The sequence below is a fragment of the Chrysemys picta genome, chromosome 2 (genome assembly GCF_011386835.1).
Source record: "Chrysemys picta bellii isolate R12L10 chromosome 2, ASM1138683v2, whole genome shotgun sequence".
Taxonomy (NCBI): domain Eukaryota; kingdom Metazoa; phylum Chordata; order Testudines; family Emydidae; genus Chrysemys; species Chrysemys picta.
Genome location: NC_088792.1, coordinates 223,999,269 through 224,020,793, shown reverse-complemented (window position 1 = coordinate 224,020,793; position 21,525 = coordinate 223,999,269). Strand labels below are relative to the sequence as shown.

Below are 21,525 nucleotides of genomic sequence, written 5' to 3'. Positions count from 1 at the left end.
AAACACAAGCAGCTTTCGAGTACCTCCGTGGAAAATTTCCAAGGTTAAGTGAAGCTAAGATAAAGGAAGGTGTCTTTGTTGGTCCTCAGATTCGTGAACTTCTTCGAGATGATGCATTTGACCATGCATTGTGTGGCAAGGAAAAGACGGCATGGAAAGCCTTCCAGTTAGTGGCAATAAATTTTCTCGGAAACAACAAGGCAGACAACTACAGGTTGTTGGTGGAAAACCTCCTCAAGGCATACAAAAGCTTTGGTTGCAACATGTCACTAAAGATACATTTTTTGCACTCTCATCTAGATTTTTTTCCACCGAACTGCGGAGCAGTGAGCAATGAGCACGGCGAGCGATTTCACCAGGACATTGCAACAATGGAGAAACGCTATCAGGGCAAATGGAGCCCATCAATGCTTGCAGACTATTGCTGGACAATGACAAGAGATGCTCCATTTAATGAATACAAGAGACAAGCCAAGAAGCGCCGAGTAGACACTGAATAGGACTAAACTATGTACATAATAGTTTTTTGCCTTTTCTTTCATAATAAATTTTATTTATATAACCCTTTTGCTGATTTTTAAAGTGTTACATAAACAGGACAGGTGAAATATTATCATGTAAAGCAACCATAAACACATGAAAAGACCTAGGTTTACAATTTATGATTAAAACTCTACTATCTACACAATATACATAGACATAAAATGTAAAAACTTAAATATCTTAGAAACAGTAGCCAGTCAGTTGTTTTAATTGTCATATTTGAATTCAGCACATCCAAATACATAATAAATAGCACATTTTATCTCTGAAGCAGACGACTTCTCAAAAATTGTAGACCAGTGTAATAGGAATGATGGAGGCTTTCAGCTAGGCCATTGGTTCTTATCCAGCCCAAGTTGGTAGTAACAAAAGCTTTTATCAGCTGATGCTGTTTGTTACTCCCTGGCTGAGTCTACACTTGACTTCTATGTAAAAATATTCTTATCATCAATGTTCTTATCATTTATGTGACACCCCCTTCCCTCCCCCCCAGAGCAGGGGTGGGAAATTTTTAAGAAAAAGCCTACTGTAGGAAAGGAACATAAGTACTGGTGTGGGTTTATAAATATTAGAACTGCTAGACACATAATAGATTGTGGGTTTTTTGCTTACATTAAAATTATAGGCATAGTGGATGAAGTTAATCCAGTGGATACAGAGCCTGAAAAACTCCCCTGATACAGAGACCAGGGTCAGCATCCTAGCAGAAACTTCTGCATCCTCCTCTTTCCCAACAGATTGGGGCTAGAGGGCCTGGCCTTCTCAGTAACACCTCTGCATCTCACATGCAGGGATTTAGCTAGTTGTTTATATTTATCTCTGGCTAGTAGGAGTCTAATAAACAATTTCAAGGCCTGCAGTAGGTGCACTGGAACCAATTTCTGCAGTAACAACCCTTAAATTCAGTGCCAATATTAATACCTTATTCATTACTAGAAAATACCCTTCATTTTCCATGTCTTCCCCTGCCACGACACACACAAACAGACCCTGAAAATATTCGTTGTTTGAATTGAATAGTGATTATTTGAGGTTGGGATTTTGATTAAGCTCTTCAAGTGACCCAGCTTGTTTCCCAGGATTTTGGATCCTACAGTGTTGGCAAGGCAGTCTGAGTAAGAATGTCCCTCTCCCTCCCCCACTGTGTATCAGGGAAAGTGGTGCACATAGCTGGCTACATTGGGTCTTGGCTGTTGTGCCTTGGCAGCCCAGCCCACCATCCTACATTTCTGTCTTCTTCCACTCCTTGGCACTCATAGGGAGAGAAGGAGGCAGAGTTCCTGGAGCCATGATTGAGATGAGCAGAGCAGTTTACACCTCTTACAGGTATTGTTTCAGACTCTCTGTAGACTTAGGCCTTGGCTACACTTGCAGATGTACAGTGCTGTGAGTTAAACATGACTTTGTACAGCTGAGTAGGGAAAGCGCTGCAGTCTGTCCACACTGACAGCTGCCCAGCGCACTGTTATGGCCACATTTGCAGCATTTGCTGCGCCATTGGGAGCGGTGCATTATGGGCAGTTATCCCACGGAGCACCTCTTCCCATTCTGGCGCCGTGGGTTGTGGGAAGGGGGCGTGGGTGCGGGGCATTCTGAGTCCTGTCCCAATGCCCCGTGATGCATCACTTTGCATCCCAGAAATCCCTTTGTTTCCATCCACCTTTGGCGCCATCTTTCAATGATTTCTGTGCAGCGCGATCTGTCTGCGGGAAATGGAGCCCGAACTGCTGAGGCATATGCTGACTTATCTCGCCAGCACGTCACGTTTGGCTGTCGAACTGTTCCTTAAGATCCAAAGTGACAGGGAGAGTGAGGGTGAGGAGTCCGACGATGCTATCGAGCCGCGTAACGTGTACGACATGAAATTGCTTGTGGCATTCACGGACATGCTCAGCACCATGGAACGCCGCTTTTGGGCTCAGGAAACAAGCACCGAGTGGTGGGATCACATCGGCATGGAAGTCTGGGATGACGAGCAGTGGCTGCAGAACTTTCGGATGAGAAAAGCCACTTTCATGGGACTATGTGAGTCTTTGCAGTCTCTGAGCAGGCGATAAGAGGGACGGCTGAGGTCTCAAGGTTTCCCGTCCGAAACAGAGCACACACAACCCACGGGAGCCTCAAAATGGTGAGTAAGGGGGACTGATTGTTTCAGGACTGTACTGTCCTCCGGGTTTCTGTGCCTTGGGGAGAGCCAACAGCTGCAGGTGGCACCTACATTGAACACTGTCCCAACATTTTCCACAGGCGTTCGTCCTGGACGATATCTCGCTGCTGAGGGTGACCTGGGAAGCAAGGGAGGGTCTTCTACTGCGATGCGGCTTCCGCCCTGGCCCATATGCAGCTTGCCTGTGTGCAGCAATGGTCCCCCCGCCCCTCACGGCACAGTGGTGCGGACACGTTAGCCTGGCTGGCACAAGGACCACGGTGGCTCTCCCAATAAACCTGCGCAAGCGCATTGCACGTGTTCTGGATGAGACATTCAGGAGATTACCGAGGCCGATTACCGTGATGTGATAAACCACATCAATGCACTATTCCGCATCTAGGCATGCATGCCTAAACCTCCTCTCCCAAAGAGCCTGCACCGAAAAAAATCCTTCCCGAAAAAAAACCTGCTTACTGGAAACCTGCTCTTCTGTTTGTCCTCCACCAACTACCGGCCGCTGCGACTGGCTACCTTCCTCCTGGCTCGAGAAGAGCTCCTGGCTGCATGGCTCCAGGGATTCCGGGGTGTCTCCATCTGGCCCACCACCCTCACTCCTGTTTTCCTCCTCCTCCCCTTCAGACACCGGCTCTGAATGTCCATGGTGGTGCTCGGAGTGGAGGTGGGGTTAATCCCAAGTATCGCATCCAGCTCTTTGTAGAATCGGCAGGTCGCAGGGGGAGTACCCGAGCGCCCGTTTGCGTCGTGGGCTTTGCGGTAGGCACTCCGCAGCTCCTTCACTTTAATCCTGCACTGCAGGGCGTCCCGGTCATGGCCCCTTTCCATCATGTCCTTTGATACCTTCCCGAAGGTATCGTAATTCCTACGGCTGGAGCGCAGCTGGGACTGTACAGCTTCCTCCCCCCCCCAACACTGATGCAACTTGCCATTGCTCCATGCTGGGGCTCGCTTGGTGCGTGGAGGCCTGGTCACCTGGAATGATTCGCTGATCGCACTCCACGCCACGCTGGGCTGAGCAAACAGGAAGGGGATTTTTAAAATTCCCGGGGAATGTAAAGGGTGGGTCACATGGTTGGTTACCTGAGGCCAGGGCAGTAGAGTCTGAACTGATGACCAGAGTGGCTAGAACAGGCATTGTGGGATACTGCCGAATACTTCTGGAGGCCAGTCACAGCGTTTTGGGCGGCCACACTGGCGCCGCAGCGCTGCAGCGGCAGCGCAATACACGCTATTCCTCTTGGGGACGTGGAGTACATGCAGCGTTGCAACCACAGAGATACAGCGCTGCAAATGCCTTGCCAGTGTGGGCGGAGAGTGAGTTACAGCGCTGGGGGCGGATTTACAGCGCTGTAACTCGCAAGTGTAGCCAAGGCCTCAGAAAGACATTACTGCATTGATTTACTCATTTCACATTGTCAAGGTTATCTCTGAAAACATAAAGGCTAGAAACAGTTAAAAAAGAGAGCGCAGGGATTCTAGAGCACAATTGTGTGCCAAGGAGTAAATTCTGCATCAGATTCTCTAATCCTGGAATACACTGGAACCTGCTCGGGAGTGAAAGTAGGCAGCCAGGGCTGGCTCTAGTGTTTTTGCGACCCCAAGCAGAAAGAAAGGGGTCGGGGGGAAGGCTGCGATCGTAATCGGCGGCAGCTCTACCGCTGCTTAATTCTACGGCGGCAATTCAGCGGCAGGTCCTTCACTCCGAGGAGTGATGGCCCTGCCGCCGGAGGTGCCGCCCCCCTCTTCATTGGCCGCCCCAGGCACCTGCTTGCTACGCTGGTGCCTGGAGCCGGCCCTGTAGGCAGCATATTTTGGATGTACGTTTTCAATACAATATGACAGCACAAAAGACCAATGCATCACATCTGAAAGAGGGAGTTGTTAATAATTCCTCACCTGTATGATTTGGTGAGACTATTTATCATGTTACTTGCTGCTCAAAGTGCATAAGTTTTGGTGTGAATGAGGGGAGTGTTGAAGCTTCCAACAATTTCCAGACACAGACTAGTTTTGAGGGGTAAAAGTAAGACACACGAGCATGAACACTTCATTTAAATGAAAGGGTTCACTCCTTTTGGCCTTGAATTTCCTCCCCCCCTTTCCTGCCCATGAAAGTGTAAGGCCTTTGTAGCAGAATCAGTGTATTTCAGCTTCTCAGAATATGTCTACACTACAGTTAAAAACTTGCGGCTGGCCTGTGTCAGCTGACTTGGGCTCGGGCTCAGTGGCTGTTTAATTGCGGTGTAGACATTCGGGTTCGGGCTGGAGCCTGGGCTCTGGGACCCTGCAAGGGGGAAACCAGTACTTAGATTCTGTACAAATAGATGGGAAAGCCACTTATACCTTTTTTCTAGTTTTAATTTGTGAGTAAGCTGCTACTTTTACATAGTCTTTTTAGACTAAAATTACACTTTGGGATGAACTGAGATGCTTTTTTAAACAAATACAAGGAAATAGTTAAGATCCTAAATCCATAACTAAAGTATATATACAAATACACTGTGAAATAACATAGTTGAAAAATCACTTCTTATTTCATTTACTTGTCAGGACCTCTGTGTAATTTTTTTTTTTTTTTTTGGCAAATGTTCATAACATTGCAAACATCTAAAGCAGAAAAGGGAACTGAAAAATTTAAAGGACTCTTGTTGTGTCACTGTCAGCTCTTGCAGGAGAAATGCAGGACTCTGAACCTACTCTTGGCATGTTAAAATAAGAACTTCCAGCCTGGATTGCATTCCTTTATTAGGCAACCTCCTGTCTCAAGAAACTGCCCCAGAATATCCCCACACTTGGCATATTTCTTTTAATGAACCATCTTTTGTTAAACCAACCAGCTTTTGACAGGTCCGTGACTGATCTCTAGATCTTTAAATATGTACTTTTTGTACATTTAAAGTGGTATGGGTATTTTGCTAGTAGTTTAAGTTTTTAATATTTTTTTCTTAATTTTCTTGTAAAAAGCCTTGGTTCAATTTTTAAAAGCAAATTATCACTTCTGAAAGCAGGTAACCCTGATGTCTATTAGGCATAAAATCTGAAGAGATGGTCCTTGACAAACCGCATTTCTCATACATAAGGATCTATTACTCTGGCTGTTTTAGTTGGGTTATCCTGCCTGCTCCCTATTATTGGGGGGCAGCTAACTGTTCCTCTAGAACAGTGTTTCTCAACGACTGTCCCTGAGATCTCGCTGACTCAGTTTAGGAAGGCAGTTAGGAAGTCAGTCCTGTTATCAAAAAGACTGAGAAGCACTACTTGAGAATATTTATTTTTATAACGTGACTGCATCCTCTGCTGGCAGTTGGGGTGAACTGCCTACATGATGTAGTATTGGAACTGTGTCTTTATGGGCTGAGTGACCCAGGCAGTCTGGGCAAGGCACTGAACCTATTATTATTTATTATGCACAACCAATTGGAACAGGACACAGAACAAACCAGATCTCTTATAAGGACCATGTAAAGTATTCAAGCCAGGGGAAGCCAAAACAAATTAACAAAACAGATATATTCTCTTCAAGAAGGTCAAGGGAAGAAGCCGTCTTTTAAACAAAGTTCATAAGGCCCTTACCTCAGGGCCCTAATTCAGAGCTCCTAAAATTAGCATCAAGAAACAAAATCTTTGTGCCCAGTCAGGCTAGTTTCCTGGTGCCTGAGAAACCTGCATGGCTTCTGGTCTCCTGCTCAGTCTCTTTTTCCTATTTAAATAGTCCAGCAGGCCACAGCACAGGACTTCCTTGATTACACCTAGAGAATTTTGGTTGTAGGCTCCAGCCTGTTCCTTAAAGGGGTAGTACAATTCTTCAAATACCTGAAGGACTGAGTGATCACTGAATGCTATACTTCAGTGGTTCTCAAACTAGGGCTGCCGCTTGTTCAGGGAAAGCCCCTGGTGGGCCGAGGGACGTGCTGGCCGCCACTTCCTGCAGCTCCCATTGGCCGAGAACGGCGAACCGCGGCCACTGGGAGCTGCGATTGGCCGAACCTGCGGACGCGGCAGGTAAACAAACCGGCCAGGCCTGCCAGGGGCTTTCCCTGAACAAGCGGTGGCCCTAGTTTGAGAACCACTGATATACTTTACCACCCAGTCTTCTTTTTTGATGGGAGCAGCAGTAGATCCTTTCCAGCAGTGCTGCGGGCTTTTGGTTCCTTTCCTCCTCCATCAACCCCTATCTGTTCATCCTTTCCCTCTTTCATCTAAAAGAGATCTCCCTGCTCCCATGCAAATTCAATGACTTAGCCATTAAAGAAGATTGTCCTATTTGGCTGAATGAGTATATTCTATCCACTTCACCTTGAACATGTCAAAACTCTTTTCTCCACACCTGCTTCCCAAATAGCTTCATTTTGAAGGGGGTCTAAGAATATTTTCTCCTATTATAGCATCATTGGAGAAGACGTGCGTTAAATAAATCGAAGATCCATCAACTGAAGTGATACCAAGTCCAATAGGACTTGAAGCTTACACATTTTCTGCAGTTTCAAAGACCAACTTTTCCTTTCTACAACTCAGCTGATGCAGTAGGAAGTCTATTGGAGTTTCTGATCGTGACTGAAAAATCTGAGTGTGCTCACAAATGAGAGTTTGGATCCTCCTCTCTTGATCTGAGAGCTACCATTGCACACATAGCCATGGTCTGTACTGCCCTCAATGTCATTCCTCAGCCCCAGTCCCAGAAGAAGTCATCAGCTAGGAACGCCCAGTGCAGAAAAACATCAGAAGCCAATCAAAGACAACTCTCAGCATTGTTATACAGCTTGGCCTGTGTTGTTCCCAGATTCTTGGCTAACTCCTATGCAAAATTCTGGAATCTAAGAATACAGGGGAGGCAGCACCAGATAAAGATCCTACTAGCAGAAACAACCTCATTCAAGCACCCTTTAATGACACTTTATTGTTTGGAGCATCTTTAGGCAGCGCTTTAAATGACTTGGATAGAGCTTTTAATGACTTCTTTGGATCTCGGCAAAACATTCTCTCCATTTCCATCATCTAGAGAGTTAAGAGGGAAGTACAGACCCTTACCAAAACAAAGAAAATTACTGTAATAAAGACTTTGCTGATTTTTAATTTTGAGATGTGAGTTTTTATTTTAGAATTATTTTTATTTTTGGACTCTTTCCTCCCCCCCCCCCTTGCTCTGCATCTCTGAATTTATAGTGAATTTATTATTTGATTTCTTCCTTTCCTCCGAGGGAACGTTTGTGCAATTCTTGCTACTGATCCTTGCATATGCCAAACAAAACATTTAATTTGAATCAGGGTGGATTTGATTTAAATCATTATTTAAATCACTAGTCAGGAAGACTATTTAATCGTGGATTTTTACATAAAAAGTTGGTTGTTATAAGCTTAATTCATATTCTTCACAACTCAGAGATAGATGTAGGTTTCATTTTTAGAAGGTACACACTATACATTTTTAAAGTGATTTATTTTGAAAACTTTTCAGATTACTTTTACAGTTATATCAGAAAATGAATGATTGTTTGCTTATTTCATTTACCAAAGGTAATTGAAGCAGATATTTATGAAGTCATTGGGAGGTGAACTTTCTCCAATTCAACAGGTTAATCATTAATATTTGGAGGATTTTCTTGCTATGTTATAATAGGACGAGAACATCACTAGAGAGACATTTAAATTGTTTTATTTAACTAAAACAACGTTATGTATTCTGGATTGTTTTCTTCAACAGTAAACACATAATATTTTAAAAAAAACAAACATATTAATTTTTGAATTTAGTTAAACATTCAAGTTTTTTAAAATCAGGTTTGTTTTTGTTAAAATTGTTCTAACTAAAATAGTTAAATGAAATATTAAAAAAAACCAAAACCCCCAAATTAAATCGACTATGTCAGCCAGGTCAACATGAGAAACTTGAAATATTGGCTTCTGCAGCTAACTCAGTCGTCTTCACCTTCATTTTCCTGTTTGTTCATAATCTGGAAAAGAAAAACAAGCTTTCCTGCTTTTTCAGGTCCCAAATGATTTCTCAATTTGGAAGGAATTAGTCCAAAGGAAGAAAATATTCTTTCTACACCAGCAGAAGAAGCTACTGCTGTTAAAAGTGAGATTATCACTTCGACAGTCTCTGCATCCAAGTGCTTAAGTGATTTCCACCAGTTCACTGGTGTGACTGTCTTTAAAACATCATCAGCAAACATATATTTCGTGAATGGTTCACCCTTAACTCTGAAATTTATTATAGTTGGCATTATGGAGGGATGATTGCTGGATGTCCATGTCATAGCCAACTCCTCTTCTTCAGCAGTTAAGGTTTGACCCTGGTACTGAGTATTGAGAATATTTGCAAGAAAATGAGCTGGAGATAGTGCTTGTCCCATTCGTTTTTTTAATGCTTGTAATTTAACTGTCGTATATTTCTCTTTTTAAGATCTCACTCAGTTCCTTCCAAATTTCAACAGCGTCAGCAATAAAACAGCTATTTCCCTGCATTTTGTTCAAGGCTACAGAAATAGGCTTCAGGCTACTCAGTATGTGTTCAACATTTCTCAACATTGGGCTTAAGAGAACTTTGGCTGTGATAGTGCCATCTATTTTTTCACAATTTTGTTCTCAAACTGTCATCAAATTAGGCCATTTCTTGATATAGTGCTCAAAACAGTCCACTACTGAGTTCCACTGCATGTCTTGTGAGAGATTTAGCTTGGTTCCTCCTTTCAGAGCAGCTGCTGCAAAGTGGTTGTTACAGAAGTATTTTGCAATTTCAACAATATTAGCCTTTATTTCTTGAACACTGAAGTCTTTGTCTAGGAGGTGCATCAAATGAGCACTACAACAGTATGTTATTAGCTTGGGACTCTCCACACTCTCTTCTAAACAATTTCTTCTCATCTTGGATATATTTGCAGCACTGTCTGTGACCAAGCTGTATACTGGACATTTGAATTTTTTTTCACAGTTTGTTATAGCTTTTAGTGCTACTTCTTGTAAGTATTCTGCTGTGTGTGCATCTCCTGATGTATCAATTGTTTCTGTAAGGAAGACATTCCCTTCTTCTGTTGTCACACAAGCACATACAACAGGATTATTGTGGGACGTTGCTCCACCCATCAAGACTCAGCTTAACAATTTCACCCTCTAGACCTTTTGCACACTGCTCAATTTCTCTTTCATACATCTTATCCAGCAATTTGCCTGCGACATCTGCTCTGTCGGGTGGACTGTATCCTAGGGTTACCATATTTCAGCAAGCAAAAAAGAGGACGGGAGGAGCCCCGCCCTAGCCCCGCCCCTGCCCCTCCCACTTCCCGCCCCCCCAGAACCCCCAACCCTCCCCCCGTTCCTTGTCCCCTGACTGCCCCCTCCTGGGACCCCTGCCCCTAACTGCCCCCCAGGACTCCACTCCCTATCTAAGCCTCCCTGCCTCTTGTCCCCTGACTGCCCCAACCCTTATCCACACCCCCACCCCCAGACAGACCCCTGGGACTCCCACACCCCATCTAACCACTCCCCATCCCCTGACAGCCCCCCCCCCCCAGAACTCCCAACCCATCTAAACCCCTCTGCTCCCTGTCCCCTGACTGCTCCGATCCCTCTCCGCACTCCTGCCCCCTGACAGCCCCCCCCCAGAACTCCCAACCCATCTAAACCCCTCTGCTCCCTGTCCCCTGACTGCTCCGATCCCTCTCCCCACTCCTGCCCCCAGAACTCCCAGCCCCCCACCCCCCCGCTCCTTGTCCCCTGACTGCCCCCTCCTGGGACCCCTGCTCCTAACTGCCCTCCAGAACCCCACCCCCTACCTAAGACTCCCTGTTCCTTGTCCCCTAACTGCCCCCTCCTAAGACCCCCCCAACTGCCCCCCAGGACCCTACCCCCTACCTGTACCCTGACTGCCCAAAACTTTCTCCACTCCCCCCAAAAAGCCCCCCCCCCGTTTCTTGACTGCCCCCTCCAGAACCTCCCTGCCCCTTCTCCTGCCCCCTGGCCCCCTTACCCTGCTGCTCAAAACAGGGTGTTGGGCTCTGTGCGAGCCGAGCCGGACACGTGGCTGTGCTCCCCAGCGCAACAAAACCCAGTCCCTGGCCCTGCACAGTGCTGCTGGACCGGGCTGCAGGGGAGAGCTGCCGGCTCAGAATGCAGGGCGGATCCGGCTCCTCTACAGCTGCTCCGGAGTCCAGCCCGGGACTTTCCTGCAGCCCAGGACTTTCCTGCAGCCCTCCCAGCTGCTCGCTCTGCTCTGCCGGGGGAGGGGGGAAATCCCGGACATTTTGAGTGCTTTACAAATTCCCCCCGGACGCTATTTTTAGAACAAAAAGGAGGACATGTCCGGGTAAATCCGGACGAATGGTAACCCTACTGTATCCTGGTCTTAATGACTGAACCATATTAATGAAGTGAGAGTTTGTTGCATAAACAAACCGGGCAACTTTTTCATCAATTACTTCTTTTTGTAATCTGCTGGTTCTTATCACAAACTTATCTATGTTTCTATGTTTCTGGGTGATGGAGATTTTTTTCTTTTTGCTACAGGTGATATACTGTGGCTATGTGACATACATGATGTGACTGAAACACTATCATTAACAGATAACTCTGAAACTATAGAAAATTATGGTGATCTCGACTATGGATAGTCTTCAGAATCCTGTATGTTAAGGATGCATTCTCCTAAACAAAATAAGTCAATGCAGTTATTTAATTATTATTACCATACTGCTCACTTAGTATTACTCATTGCATTCACTGACACTCAGTACTACTTTAAAGGTGAAATTGTAAAAGGAAGATCTGCCTATTTCAGCTATTTATTTTTTATCACAACTGCATCTAAAATAATAGTACCGTAGAGTAACAACTATATTTTTTGCTCAAACATGAGAATTCAAGAATAGTCCAGAAGGAAGACGGCAGTCCTTAAAAAAGAAGTATGAAATAAAAAAGTTTAACACCCTGAAGATCCTGCATGTTCAGACAGGTTCCTTTCATCATCTTAACGCAGCTTCCTCCTGAGAAGGAACACTGATTAGAGGCATAGAAAAATTCAACATGATGAAAGATTACTGACCATATAGTTCTTCGAGTGGCTCTGTATAGTCTCACTGATGGGTATTGCTCTGCCTAGTGGTGTCTAAGTAGAACCCTCACCTAGCAGTGTATCTTAGAGCACACTCATGTGCCCCCTTCCCTGTCCGCACCCATCAACATCTCCAACTGTTTTGAGAGTGAGGATATAAGGGGTGGGGTGACCTGAGCTCTTCACCACCTAAGTTCCTTCGAACTGCATGCCTGGTGGAAGTGAACCGCTCCAGTCTCTTTGGATCTGGAGTCCTTTCTGCTTGAAGTGTTATTTCTTGTAACTAGTTAGTGTTAGTATAGGTATAGTCAGTTAGTGCGTAGCTCGTTTCCAGGTTATGGCAGAACTGAAGAAGAAGTTGGGATTCAAGAGGTGTTCTTCATGCCTCACTGTCTTCCCCGTTTCTGATGACCACATGTGGTACCTCAAGTGCCTGGGAGAGGGCTGCTCTCTTTCTAGGTGTTCTATTTGCCAGACTTTTAGACTCAGAGTCTGCAAGGACAGACAGACTCAATTACAGCTCCTTCTTCTCATCCCTCTGGATCTGGACAGTTGTTGGGTCCAAGGTCCAAGAGGCCAGTCTTGACTTCCTGTGGCTTACAGTAAGTCAAAACAGTTGAAGTGCTCCAGGAATTGGAGCCCCATGAAGTCCAGATTTGGTTCCCACTGCTACCTCTGAAGCTACCTATGTCAGAACTGAGGGCCATGTGGTTGGCTTCAGCAGTCTTGCATCCAGAGAAAAAGTGGAGGGATAAGATGGCCACTCTCAGCTGTGGTGTATCTCGTGCATCAGACTTCTTGGATCCATCCAATTCCAACAGAGCCTCCATGGCTTTGAAATCCTGGTTGGTTCCAGTCTTTTCTTCAGAAACTAGCAGGATGGATTTGAGTCTTGTATTGGATGTGATGATGTCCGTGTCTTTGGCTCCGGCTGTTACAGTTACAAGCAAAAGAGGCCTAAGGACAAATCAGCCACTGTTAGCAGTGCCAGATTTCATGCCTCGGATTTATCAGCCAATATGACAGAACTGCTACGATTCTAAAATCTAGATCTTCACCTTCAGCTCTGGCAGTTAGGATGATAGATTGTATCCCGCGTTGGATCTGGTGCCGTCTAAGTCTTTGGCTTTGGCCAAAATTCCAGTTTCGGTTCCAGCTCCATCTTTGGTTCTGAAGGATGCTGTGATGGTGATAGCTGAAGTTCACTGTTTAGCTTCTGATTGTTCCTTGGGCAAGCGTCACTGGTTTTGAGATCTGCTACTTCATCTGAAAGAAAGAAAAGAACAGAGGACATTGTTACTCTTTCCCCAGAATGTGGTAAAGGACTTAGGGCTTCCTTTGATGCTGCAGACTCTGCTGCTAGAACATTGACTCCTGCTATGAGGAGACGTGCTTGGCTTTGCTGCCTGGATACCAGACTTAAACTAGAGGATCTGTCCTTCAAAGCGGGATGATCTTCTCAGAGAAAAGACAGATGAGTTGCTGGAATAGCTAAAGGAGGCAAGATCAACAGCCCATTTTCTGGGCTTGATTTCTTCTGACAAGAGGAGACCTTCAACTCCTTCTTTTTGTTATCGGAGGCAATTCTGTCCCAAGTCGTCTTCATCTTATTTTTTGCCTAATCTAAGATGTCAGCAGTATCACTAATTGACATCCTTCCAGAGCCAACATAAGAAGAGGTTATTTAAGTCAAGGCCTATATCTAAGCAACCTGCTGCCTTCATGATATCTTTGTCTCGAAACACTGGACCTCAGATTTGATCGCACAATTGTTGGAATTATTTTTTAGGCAGCATATTAGAACACTAATTTAACCATAAATTCCTTTATTAAATTCAGAAGCCAAATGGTATTGATACAATTGCTCTAAACATGCCTAAAAAGCCTAAATAATAAGCAATTTACTACATTTAAACAGTAACATAACATTTATAAGCACTTAATTAAGATACTTACAAATGGGCTAAACTCAGGGGTGCTTAGATCCATATTGGTTGGCTTCAGTGTGGTCAGACAGGTATTGGCAATGAACCTTTTAAGAGTTTACTTTTTTATATCCTTTCACAAACAAGGGATGTCATTGCTAATTACTGACTTCAGCTAAAATCCAGTTTGAGAGAGTTCACCCTTACTTCCAGTTGTAATTCAGATAAGATTTACAATTTCCTTTCTTCCCTATATCATCCCCTTCTTCTTGCTGACCAATAGTTTTTCTACTGCACCTGGGTTCACATTGGCCCTAATTTTTGAGAGAACACTAGTGTGTGGGGTGGAAGGTCCATGCTGGCTCCTTCTGAGACAGATTCTGTTTCCTATTTAAAACCATCTGCAATCACCCCTATTGGTCAGAAGCCTCCTTTTTAGAAACTTCCCTTTATTTCATTAGTTATTCTTTGAACCCTACTTCATTCTGTCTGGCCTTATAACTAATTATTTTCAAGGCCTCTCTTTTACATGCAAATTAGGGCCCTTCTTTACAACACATTCCCTTAACCAAACTTAAGCTGACTTGAATTTTATATATATTCTATAGTGATTGTGGCACAACCAGGAGCCTTGGAGCTCTCTTCATCGGAGTGTAGGGATGTGGTTTATGCCCCAGTTGGGCTTCATGGACCCCAGTCCCAGCTGCTATCTGTGAGCTGCGAGGTGGAGGACTGGAATGACATAACTCCCAGGACTCCTGGTTTCAATACCAGTGGAGCCTGACAGTGGTGCAGAAAAAGGATGGGTGGGTTCCATCCAATTTTTGATTTAAGAATCAAATTAACAAATACATTCAGAAGTTTTGGTTCTGCATGTTAACTTTGGCTTCCATAATCCCTTCAGGTTCAGTTATGAATTTGTTCACAATTCTCGATTGAAAGAACACGTAATTTCATATATTGATTCATCACATTTGTTGCAAATACCTTCTTTTCATATCCATCAGAGAATTAATTTGCTGATATCTTTCCAAAAGCCACATTCTAATAAGGAGGAATTTATTTTATTTACATACTTTGGATGTGAGAAGGGCCCTTGCTCATTAGCTAGATCGAACTAAAAGTTTTGAAAATCATGTATTATTTGTGTCTTATTCTAAGAATCATATGGGTTTTATGGTTTCTTCTCAGATTATTGCTAGATGAATTAAACAGTGTATTGTTGAATGTTACATATTAGCAGAAATTCTTGTACCTACTTCAGTACAATCACATTCTACTAGAGCTGTTGCAACTTCTTTTGCTTGCCCTAAGCAGGTCCCTGTTGCTGAAATGTGAAGAGTTGCAACCTGGAATTCTGTACACACTTTTTCTCCAGGCATTATGTTCTGGATTTGGTCACTAGGACTGACGCTACATTCAGGAGAGTGCTGCTTCAGTCACTGTTCAGTGGGGACTCTGTTCATGCCTACCGACTATTATCAGCACTGCTTGTAAATCGAAACCATAAGTGGGAATATAGTAGAAATAGAATAGGTTCCAAAAAGGACACTGCAGATGATGAGCCCTGGAAAAGCTTGATGAAAGATTAAAATTATTAAGATTATATAGTTTAGAGAGAAACTATTGAACAGTAAAAATAAGGTAAATCATGTGCTTCTAGTTACATTTTCACCATAATACAAGAAGGGAGACACAAATGAAATTAAAAGCAACAAATTTAAAATAGATAAAGAAAAAATATTTTTGCAATGCATCATGAAACTGGGGAACTAAGTGCCACAGTGTATTATGAAGGCAAAGAGGATTAGACAGTCTTATCTGAATAAGTATATCCACAATTCTATGATGCTGAAAATGTGTTAAGCATATAAACTCATGTGCTTCAGGACACAAGCCAACTTTTAACTCTGTGGTTCTCCAGATATGTTTTTTCGTAATGGTTCATTGTGGAGGTTTGGAGCATCTTCTGCTGATCACTGTTAGAAACAGGATACTGAACTAGATGGACCATTGGTTTAATCCCATGTGGCATTTTCTATGTTACCACTTTCCAGCAGCTCCACTCTTGGGATTAAGTTGTGCAAAAGGCTTGTACAGGCCTTCCAAGGTGAATTTCTCACTATGGCCAATGACATAAATGGGGCTTCTTATGTTGACTTCAAAGGCTATTGCATTAGGCCCCATGTGTGCAAAATTGTCCTAGGATTCATAATTTAGGAATAATGATCAGCCTAATGCAGCTATACGTCATGTTGCATCAAGAAAAATAATTAGGATAGTACTCAATAAACTAAAGGATGTAAAAGAAAATCATTAGGTTTAGTTGTAAAAGTAGATTATTGGGAAAAATTTAGCCACTTCAGAGTATAGACAAGTATGATTTCAGGCTTCTAATGTGGAAAATACAATATAACTGTTCATGACTATACTTTGTACTAAATCAAAAAAGATATAGTAGTGAAAGCTAACAGGGAAACAATACCATAGGTTCTTTCTGATGGGGTAGATTTGATAAGCAATTTCCATGACAGCTTATTTTATTGCAACTGATCAGGATTAGAATCTGAGCCATCAACTGCGTCTCACTCAGTGACTGAAATTTATCATGTTAAACCCTGATCTACCAAAAGCATTTTCCCATCTATCCTCCCTGTCTCTGAGTGAAGAAGGCCAGTTTCTAACTTGATGGGTTTTCTGTTTACATCACACTTAAATAGGCACAAGTGACCAATGAGATTACTGAATTTTTGAAAGCCATTTGAGACTTTGATCTCAAGCCTCTTCTTAGCTCTTCATTCTCACATTGCCTTCCAGTGAGTAGACTGTGCAAATGCTGAGCTCTTCCCCAGTGTTCCAGACCTCCTCCAGTGTATTTTCCTAAGTCCTCTGCAGTCATGAGAAGGTTTAGAGGAAAACTATGGTCCTTCACATATCTCTGATTGTCACTGATCTCTGAGCTGTCATCCACCAATCTGAAGCTGGAGGAAATAACCCAGCATCTCCAAAGCCAATACTTGAGCTGGTGCATTGTTAGGTCAACTTGAACAGTTAAAGATAGTTAATAGGACATGGTATGTTTCAGTTCACTAGGCCTTTCTTTGTATTTCCAGTCCTATAGTCATTCTAATTATGCAGTGATTTTTCTATTGTTTTATTACTGTTCTAGGCTTTGACATCCTTTCAGTGAACATTGGCTTCATGGTTCTATTTTGTTTTTGGGGTTTGTTTTTACTAATGATTTCACTTTTGAGTTCTAGATATATTTTCCCCCACTTTAGATTTTCCTTGAGTGCAATTTTTTTTTTTAATCCCATCCATGTGCCTCTCATCGAGGTTTGAATTGTTTTTAGTTTTTAGAGCTTTAGCATACACAAGACTGGAAAACTAGCAGAAGGCTTATTCATTTGAATTGATGCTCAACATTCTGTAGTTTCATTGGTTGCTAATAACTATCTGTGATGTTCCCCTCTGGTGTTATCGGGCCTGGTGATCTACTAGGTCACTCCAATCCTTGACTCTGGGAACCAGCCTTACCCTGCTCTGCTGTGAGAACCTCCCACTCCTGGGCTGTTCATGCACTGCCTCTAGCATGTAAGCTGCTCCTTGGATTGTGCAACTGAATGACACTAGCCAATATCTCCGGTCCCAGACACAACCCTAGGAACCTCCATCTTGCAGTATCTAGTTATGCCCACTGGACACTGCAAGCTTATATGAGTTTGTCAATTTAACAAAGAAATTGATATGTACCAGGCTTGTTATCCCAAGGGGAGTTTCTGACATGCTTCAAACCAAATGCACTGCTTCAGGTAGAATAAACAATTGCAGTTCCATACTGACCAAAGAAATGGGGGCGGGGGGTGACTCACTCGAACAGATCCTTTTGTTGCTGCCCAGGCCAGCGTCCTTTGTTCCTGTGAGGCTGGGCTAGGTTTGTCTCATACCTGCCCTGATGAGGTGTGAACTGCCTCTCTGCTCTTGGAGAGTTTTTGCCTGGGCTTATTTTAAGCCACGAGGATACATTTTCAGCCTCATAATTATATAGATGAAATTATAACCTATAACATTACTGTAACGATTACTAAAACATCACTATAACAACAATGCTTAGTGCATCATGAGCCTTCCGAAGATACCCAACATGACAAACTTTGCATTGGATACCACACTATCATTTTACAAGAATGAACATGGGAGTGCTGGGTGTCCCCCCGAGGTACAGAGCATCACACTATCCAAGTGTGACATGAACAAAAAGCCCATCAAGTTAGAGAATAGCCTGGAACTTTAGTTGAATACTGTGATGGACTGTACGCTTGTATTTACACTATTATAATCTTTTCACAAAGTATGCCTTCTGACATATCATTTGAAAACTCATAATCTGATGGTCATTATTGTCCTGGCAAAATATGTGTGGTAACATTGTATGTGAAGTTATCAGATTCCACTGTATGATGGTACTAAAACATTTTCCAAGTCTGGGGAGTGGTAAAACCAGTTCCTCAGAACAAAGGTCAAGCTAACGCATCAGCCAGGTATAAACAAAGTCAATGGGCCATTGCCTGATAAGTGGCTATTCATTGGCAGGAAAAAGGTCATGGGCAGAAAATGTACATTTTAGCAAAGGTTCCTGTGTACACAGTTTTCCCGGCACCATGCTCCCAGGTAGAAATACTTCTCAAGTGGAGGACAGGACGATAAAAAAGAAGGGGGCAGACACCCCACAGGACCGCACCCAACCTCCTCTCTCATTCTCTGTCCATCAATTCAGTGCACTAGAAGGAAAAAAGGAAACAGCCATTACACAGAAGAAGGGGTCCTGGCCTTAGGAGTTTGGTCAGTAAGACTGTTGAGAACATGTGGTAAGAATAACTTTGCTTTGAATTTAACATAGTTTGTTAAATTAGGAACTATTTGCATTTTAATTTTCTTCTAACCGTTTCTGACTTTTATGCCTTATTCCTTGTATTCACTTAAAATCTATCTCTTTGTAGTTAATAAACTTGTTTTATTGTTTTATCTAAACTAGTGAGTTTGAATTGAAATGTTTGGGAAACTCCACTTGAGATAACAAGATTTGTGCATATCATTTCTGTTAATAGAATGATGGACTATCTATAAACCTGTATTGTCCAGAGAAGGACTGGGCAGTAGAAGACATACATTTCCGGGGAAAATCTGGGACTGGGAGTATGCTGGCATCACCCTGCAGCATAATTCAGGCTGGTAAAAGCCTAGGTGTGACTGGCAGGCTGCAAGTGCACACAGACATAGCTGGGAGTGACTTACATGCTGGAGGCTGTTTGTGAGCAGTCCCGATGGGAAGCTACAGCCGCAAAGCAGTGTAAAGGGCACACCAGGCAGGCGTGGAACAGCTACTCACTAGTCTAGATTGTACTCTGGGTATGTCACAAATGCCATTTACAGGTAAGAATTTTTTCCTTGATTTCTGACTCCTTTTCAATTATGGTCACAATTACAAAAATAAGAACAATGACTCAAAACTGCACCAAAACTTTAGGCCTCTGTGGGCTGACATATGGTTCAGTGATGCAGGAAATCAAGAATAAGGCTGACATTTTCTCACTGCATTTTGACTATCAAGTGAAATGTTTGACTATCAGAACCAAGAGTTAATTGTTATGCTAAAACTTACTCCTGGTACAGCTTCCTCACATATCATCAAGAGTTTCCACAACTCTAGTAAGGAGTTTATGTTATATCACAGGTTGACTGGTATAAAGCTAGTATTGAAACTATTGTACTTTGTACTCTTGACAGGTTATGAGCTTCATGGTATTGAAAAAATTCCGGAAGGACCAGGGCTTATAGTTTATTACCATGGAGCCATTCCTTTAGACTACTGCTTCTTTATCTGTAATCTTTATATACAGACGGGAAGACTTTGTTACTCAGCAGTTGATCGCTTCTTTGCTAAGTTACCAGGTAAAGTATTTTTATTGTAAATAAAAGAGTTAGTAATATTTTGAATTCTGAGATATTAATTCATACCATTTTAGAGATACATACATTATTACAAATATTGAGACTTAAACAAAATGCTTTCCAGGTATGCACTACAGAAAATAGTATAATTTCAAGCATTTGAGAAACTCTGTGGTCTTTTGAATTTCATTATAGCTAAAGGTTTCTAGATTTCAAAAAACTTTGCATGTAGGTTTAACATAAAAATGAACTATGTTCTTTCTGTTCTCTTTTTATTGGTATGATTGACTGTTATAAATTGGAAGAATGCAACATTTAACGAGTTTTATTATTAGCTCTTTTAGAGCCAATCCTAAAATATAAACTATTCTAACAAACTTATTTTCTCAGTGTGGTAAATTGCTCCATTGTTCTTAAATAGAAATCCTATGTCATTGTTAAGGTTGTCATTAGGAACCAGTAACTTGCCTTACACAAGCACATTTGGACTCGGAAGGCAAAATCTATCCTTGATGTAATTCCATTGAAGTTAATGAAGTTGTACCAAGGGTGAATTTTGCCTATAGTCTTTGTATGTAGTCTTCCAGCACATTTTCTTTCATAATTTTGTTTTCCTGGCTTCTTCCAATTGATGTTCTGAAAATGAAGATTGGTTACTTGTAACTGAGATTCTTCAAGATGGACTCTGCATATTCACAGTCATGGGATGTGTGATAAAAAGGGTAATCTCCTGAAATATCCTGGATGAACTTTACTGAATCAAGTTTTAAAATCTTTGGAACCTATTGTATTAAATGAATTGTTTATGTATCCTCACGGGGCAGGGATTGCGTGTATTTCCATGGCAAGGGTAAATATAGCTCCCGCCCAGAACTAAGAACAATATGGGGTGATTAGTCAAAGTCACACAGGTTGCAAAATCTCTAGAGAAGCACCAGCCGCTGGCGAGGTTTGCCTAAACTAGTTCAAACTGGATTCTTCAGGGACCAAGAGACAAAAGAAGAGTTTTTGGTTAAATGGTCTGGTGGTAAAATGATTCAGGGCCTTCTTTCTGATCCAACAGTCGGACAGGATCTGTGGTCCACGGAAGGTCCCAATCCTTAGGGAAGGTTGGAAGGACTTTGGCCTACTTAGGCCCCAAAAGTCTGGGTTCCTGTTCTGAGCAAAGGGTGTTATGAATTTGAAACCATAGGAAAACTCGTGTGGGGTTTGAAGGATTGCTGCTGCCAGAGCCATTATTGGATTTGGAGTGATCTCTAGTAAGCTTATTAGCACGCATGTAGGTCTTTGTGTTGTTTTTACTGTGTTTTCTCTGTATTGCTTTTGTGTTAAGACTAAAACAGGCTTGTTTAAAAAGAGATGTTTGGTAGATTAATAGTGGTAATTACACTGTTAACCATCTCTGAAGGGAAGGCAAAACAAGCCTGCTTAGGCAGCCTGTGTTTTGTCAGGGGTGGTTCAGCCCTGGAAACAGGGCCGGCTTTAGGCCGATTCAGCCGATTCGGCTGAATTGGGCCCCGCGCCAAGAGGGCCCCACGCTGCAGCTGTTCACCCCGCCCCCAGCTCACTTCCCCCTCCTCCCCTCCCCTGCACGCTCCGCCCCCTCCCCTGCTTCCCGCGAATCAGAGATTCGCTGGAAGTCTGAGACGAAGCAGGGGCGGGCTGGCCAGCAGCACGAGGTACGCTGGGGTGGGGGCGGGAGAAGGGCTCCGGGGAGGCGCGGCCCGTTCCTGCAGGCCCCAGCCCGGTCCCCGTGGCCCGGCTCCAGCCCGGTCCCCGCGGCTCGGGCCCTCTCCCCCCCCCCCCCCCGCGGCGCGGCTCGGGTCCCCCCCGGCCCCCCTGCGGCGCGGCTGGGCTCGGGGCCCCCCGGCCCCCCTGCGGCGCGGCTCGGC

At 43.5% G+C, this 21,525-nt stretch overlaps 2 protein-coding genes across 3 annotated transcripts in view; both read left to right on the top strand.

Annotated features, from left to right (window-relative positions):
- LOC101935745 (DGAT1/2-independent enzyme synthesizing storage lipids-like) overlaps positions 1–21,525 on the top strand; it is a 112,151-nt gene that overhangs the window by 6,215 nt on the left and 84,411 nt on the right. The window lies entirely within an intron of this gene.
- Positions 1–21,525, top strand: part of LOC101951255 (DGAT1/2-independent enzyme synthesizing storage lipids-like) — a 47,674-nt gene that overhangs the window by 6,228 nt on the left and 19,921 nt on the right. For both annotated transcript variants that reach the window (XM_024107437.3, XM_005301189.4), the window contains exon 3: positions 19,469–19,633. In XM_024107437.3, coding sequence (XP_023963205.1) covers positions 19,469–19,633 — 165 coding nt within the window. The remainder of the gene's footprint in view (positions 1–19,468; positions 19,634–21,525) is intronic.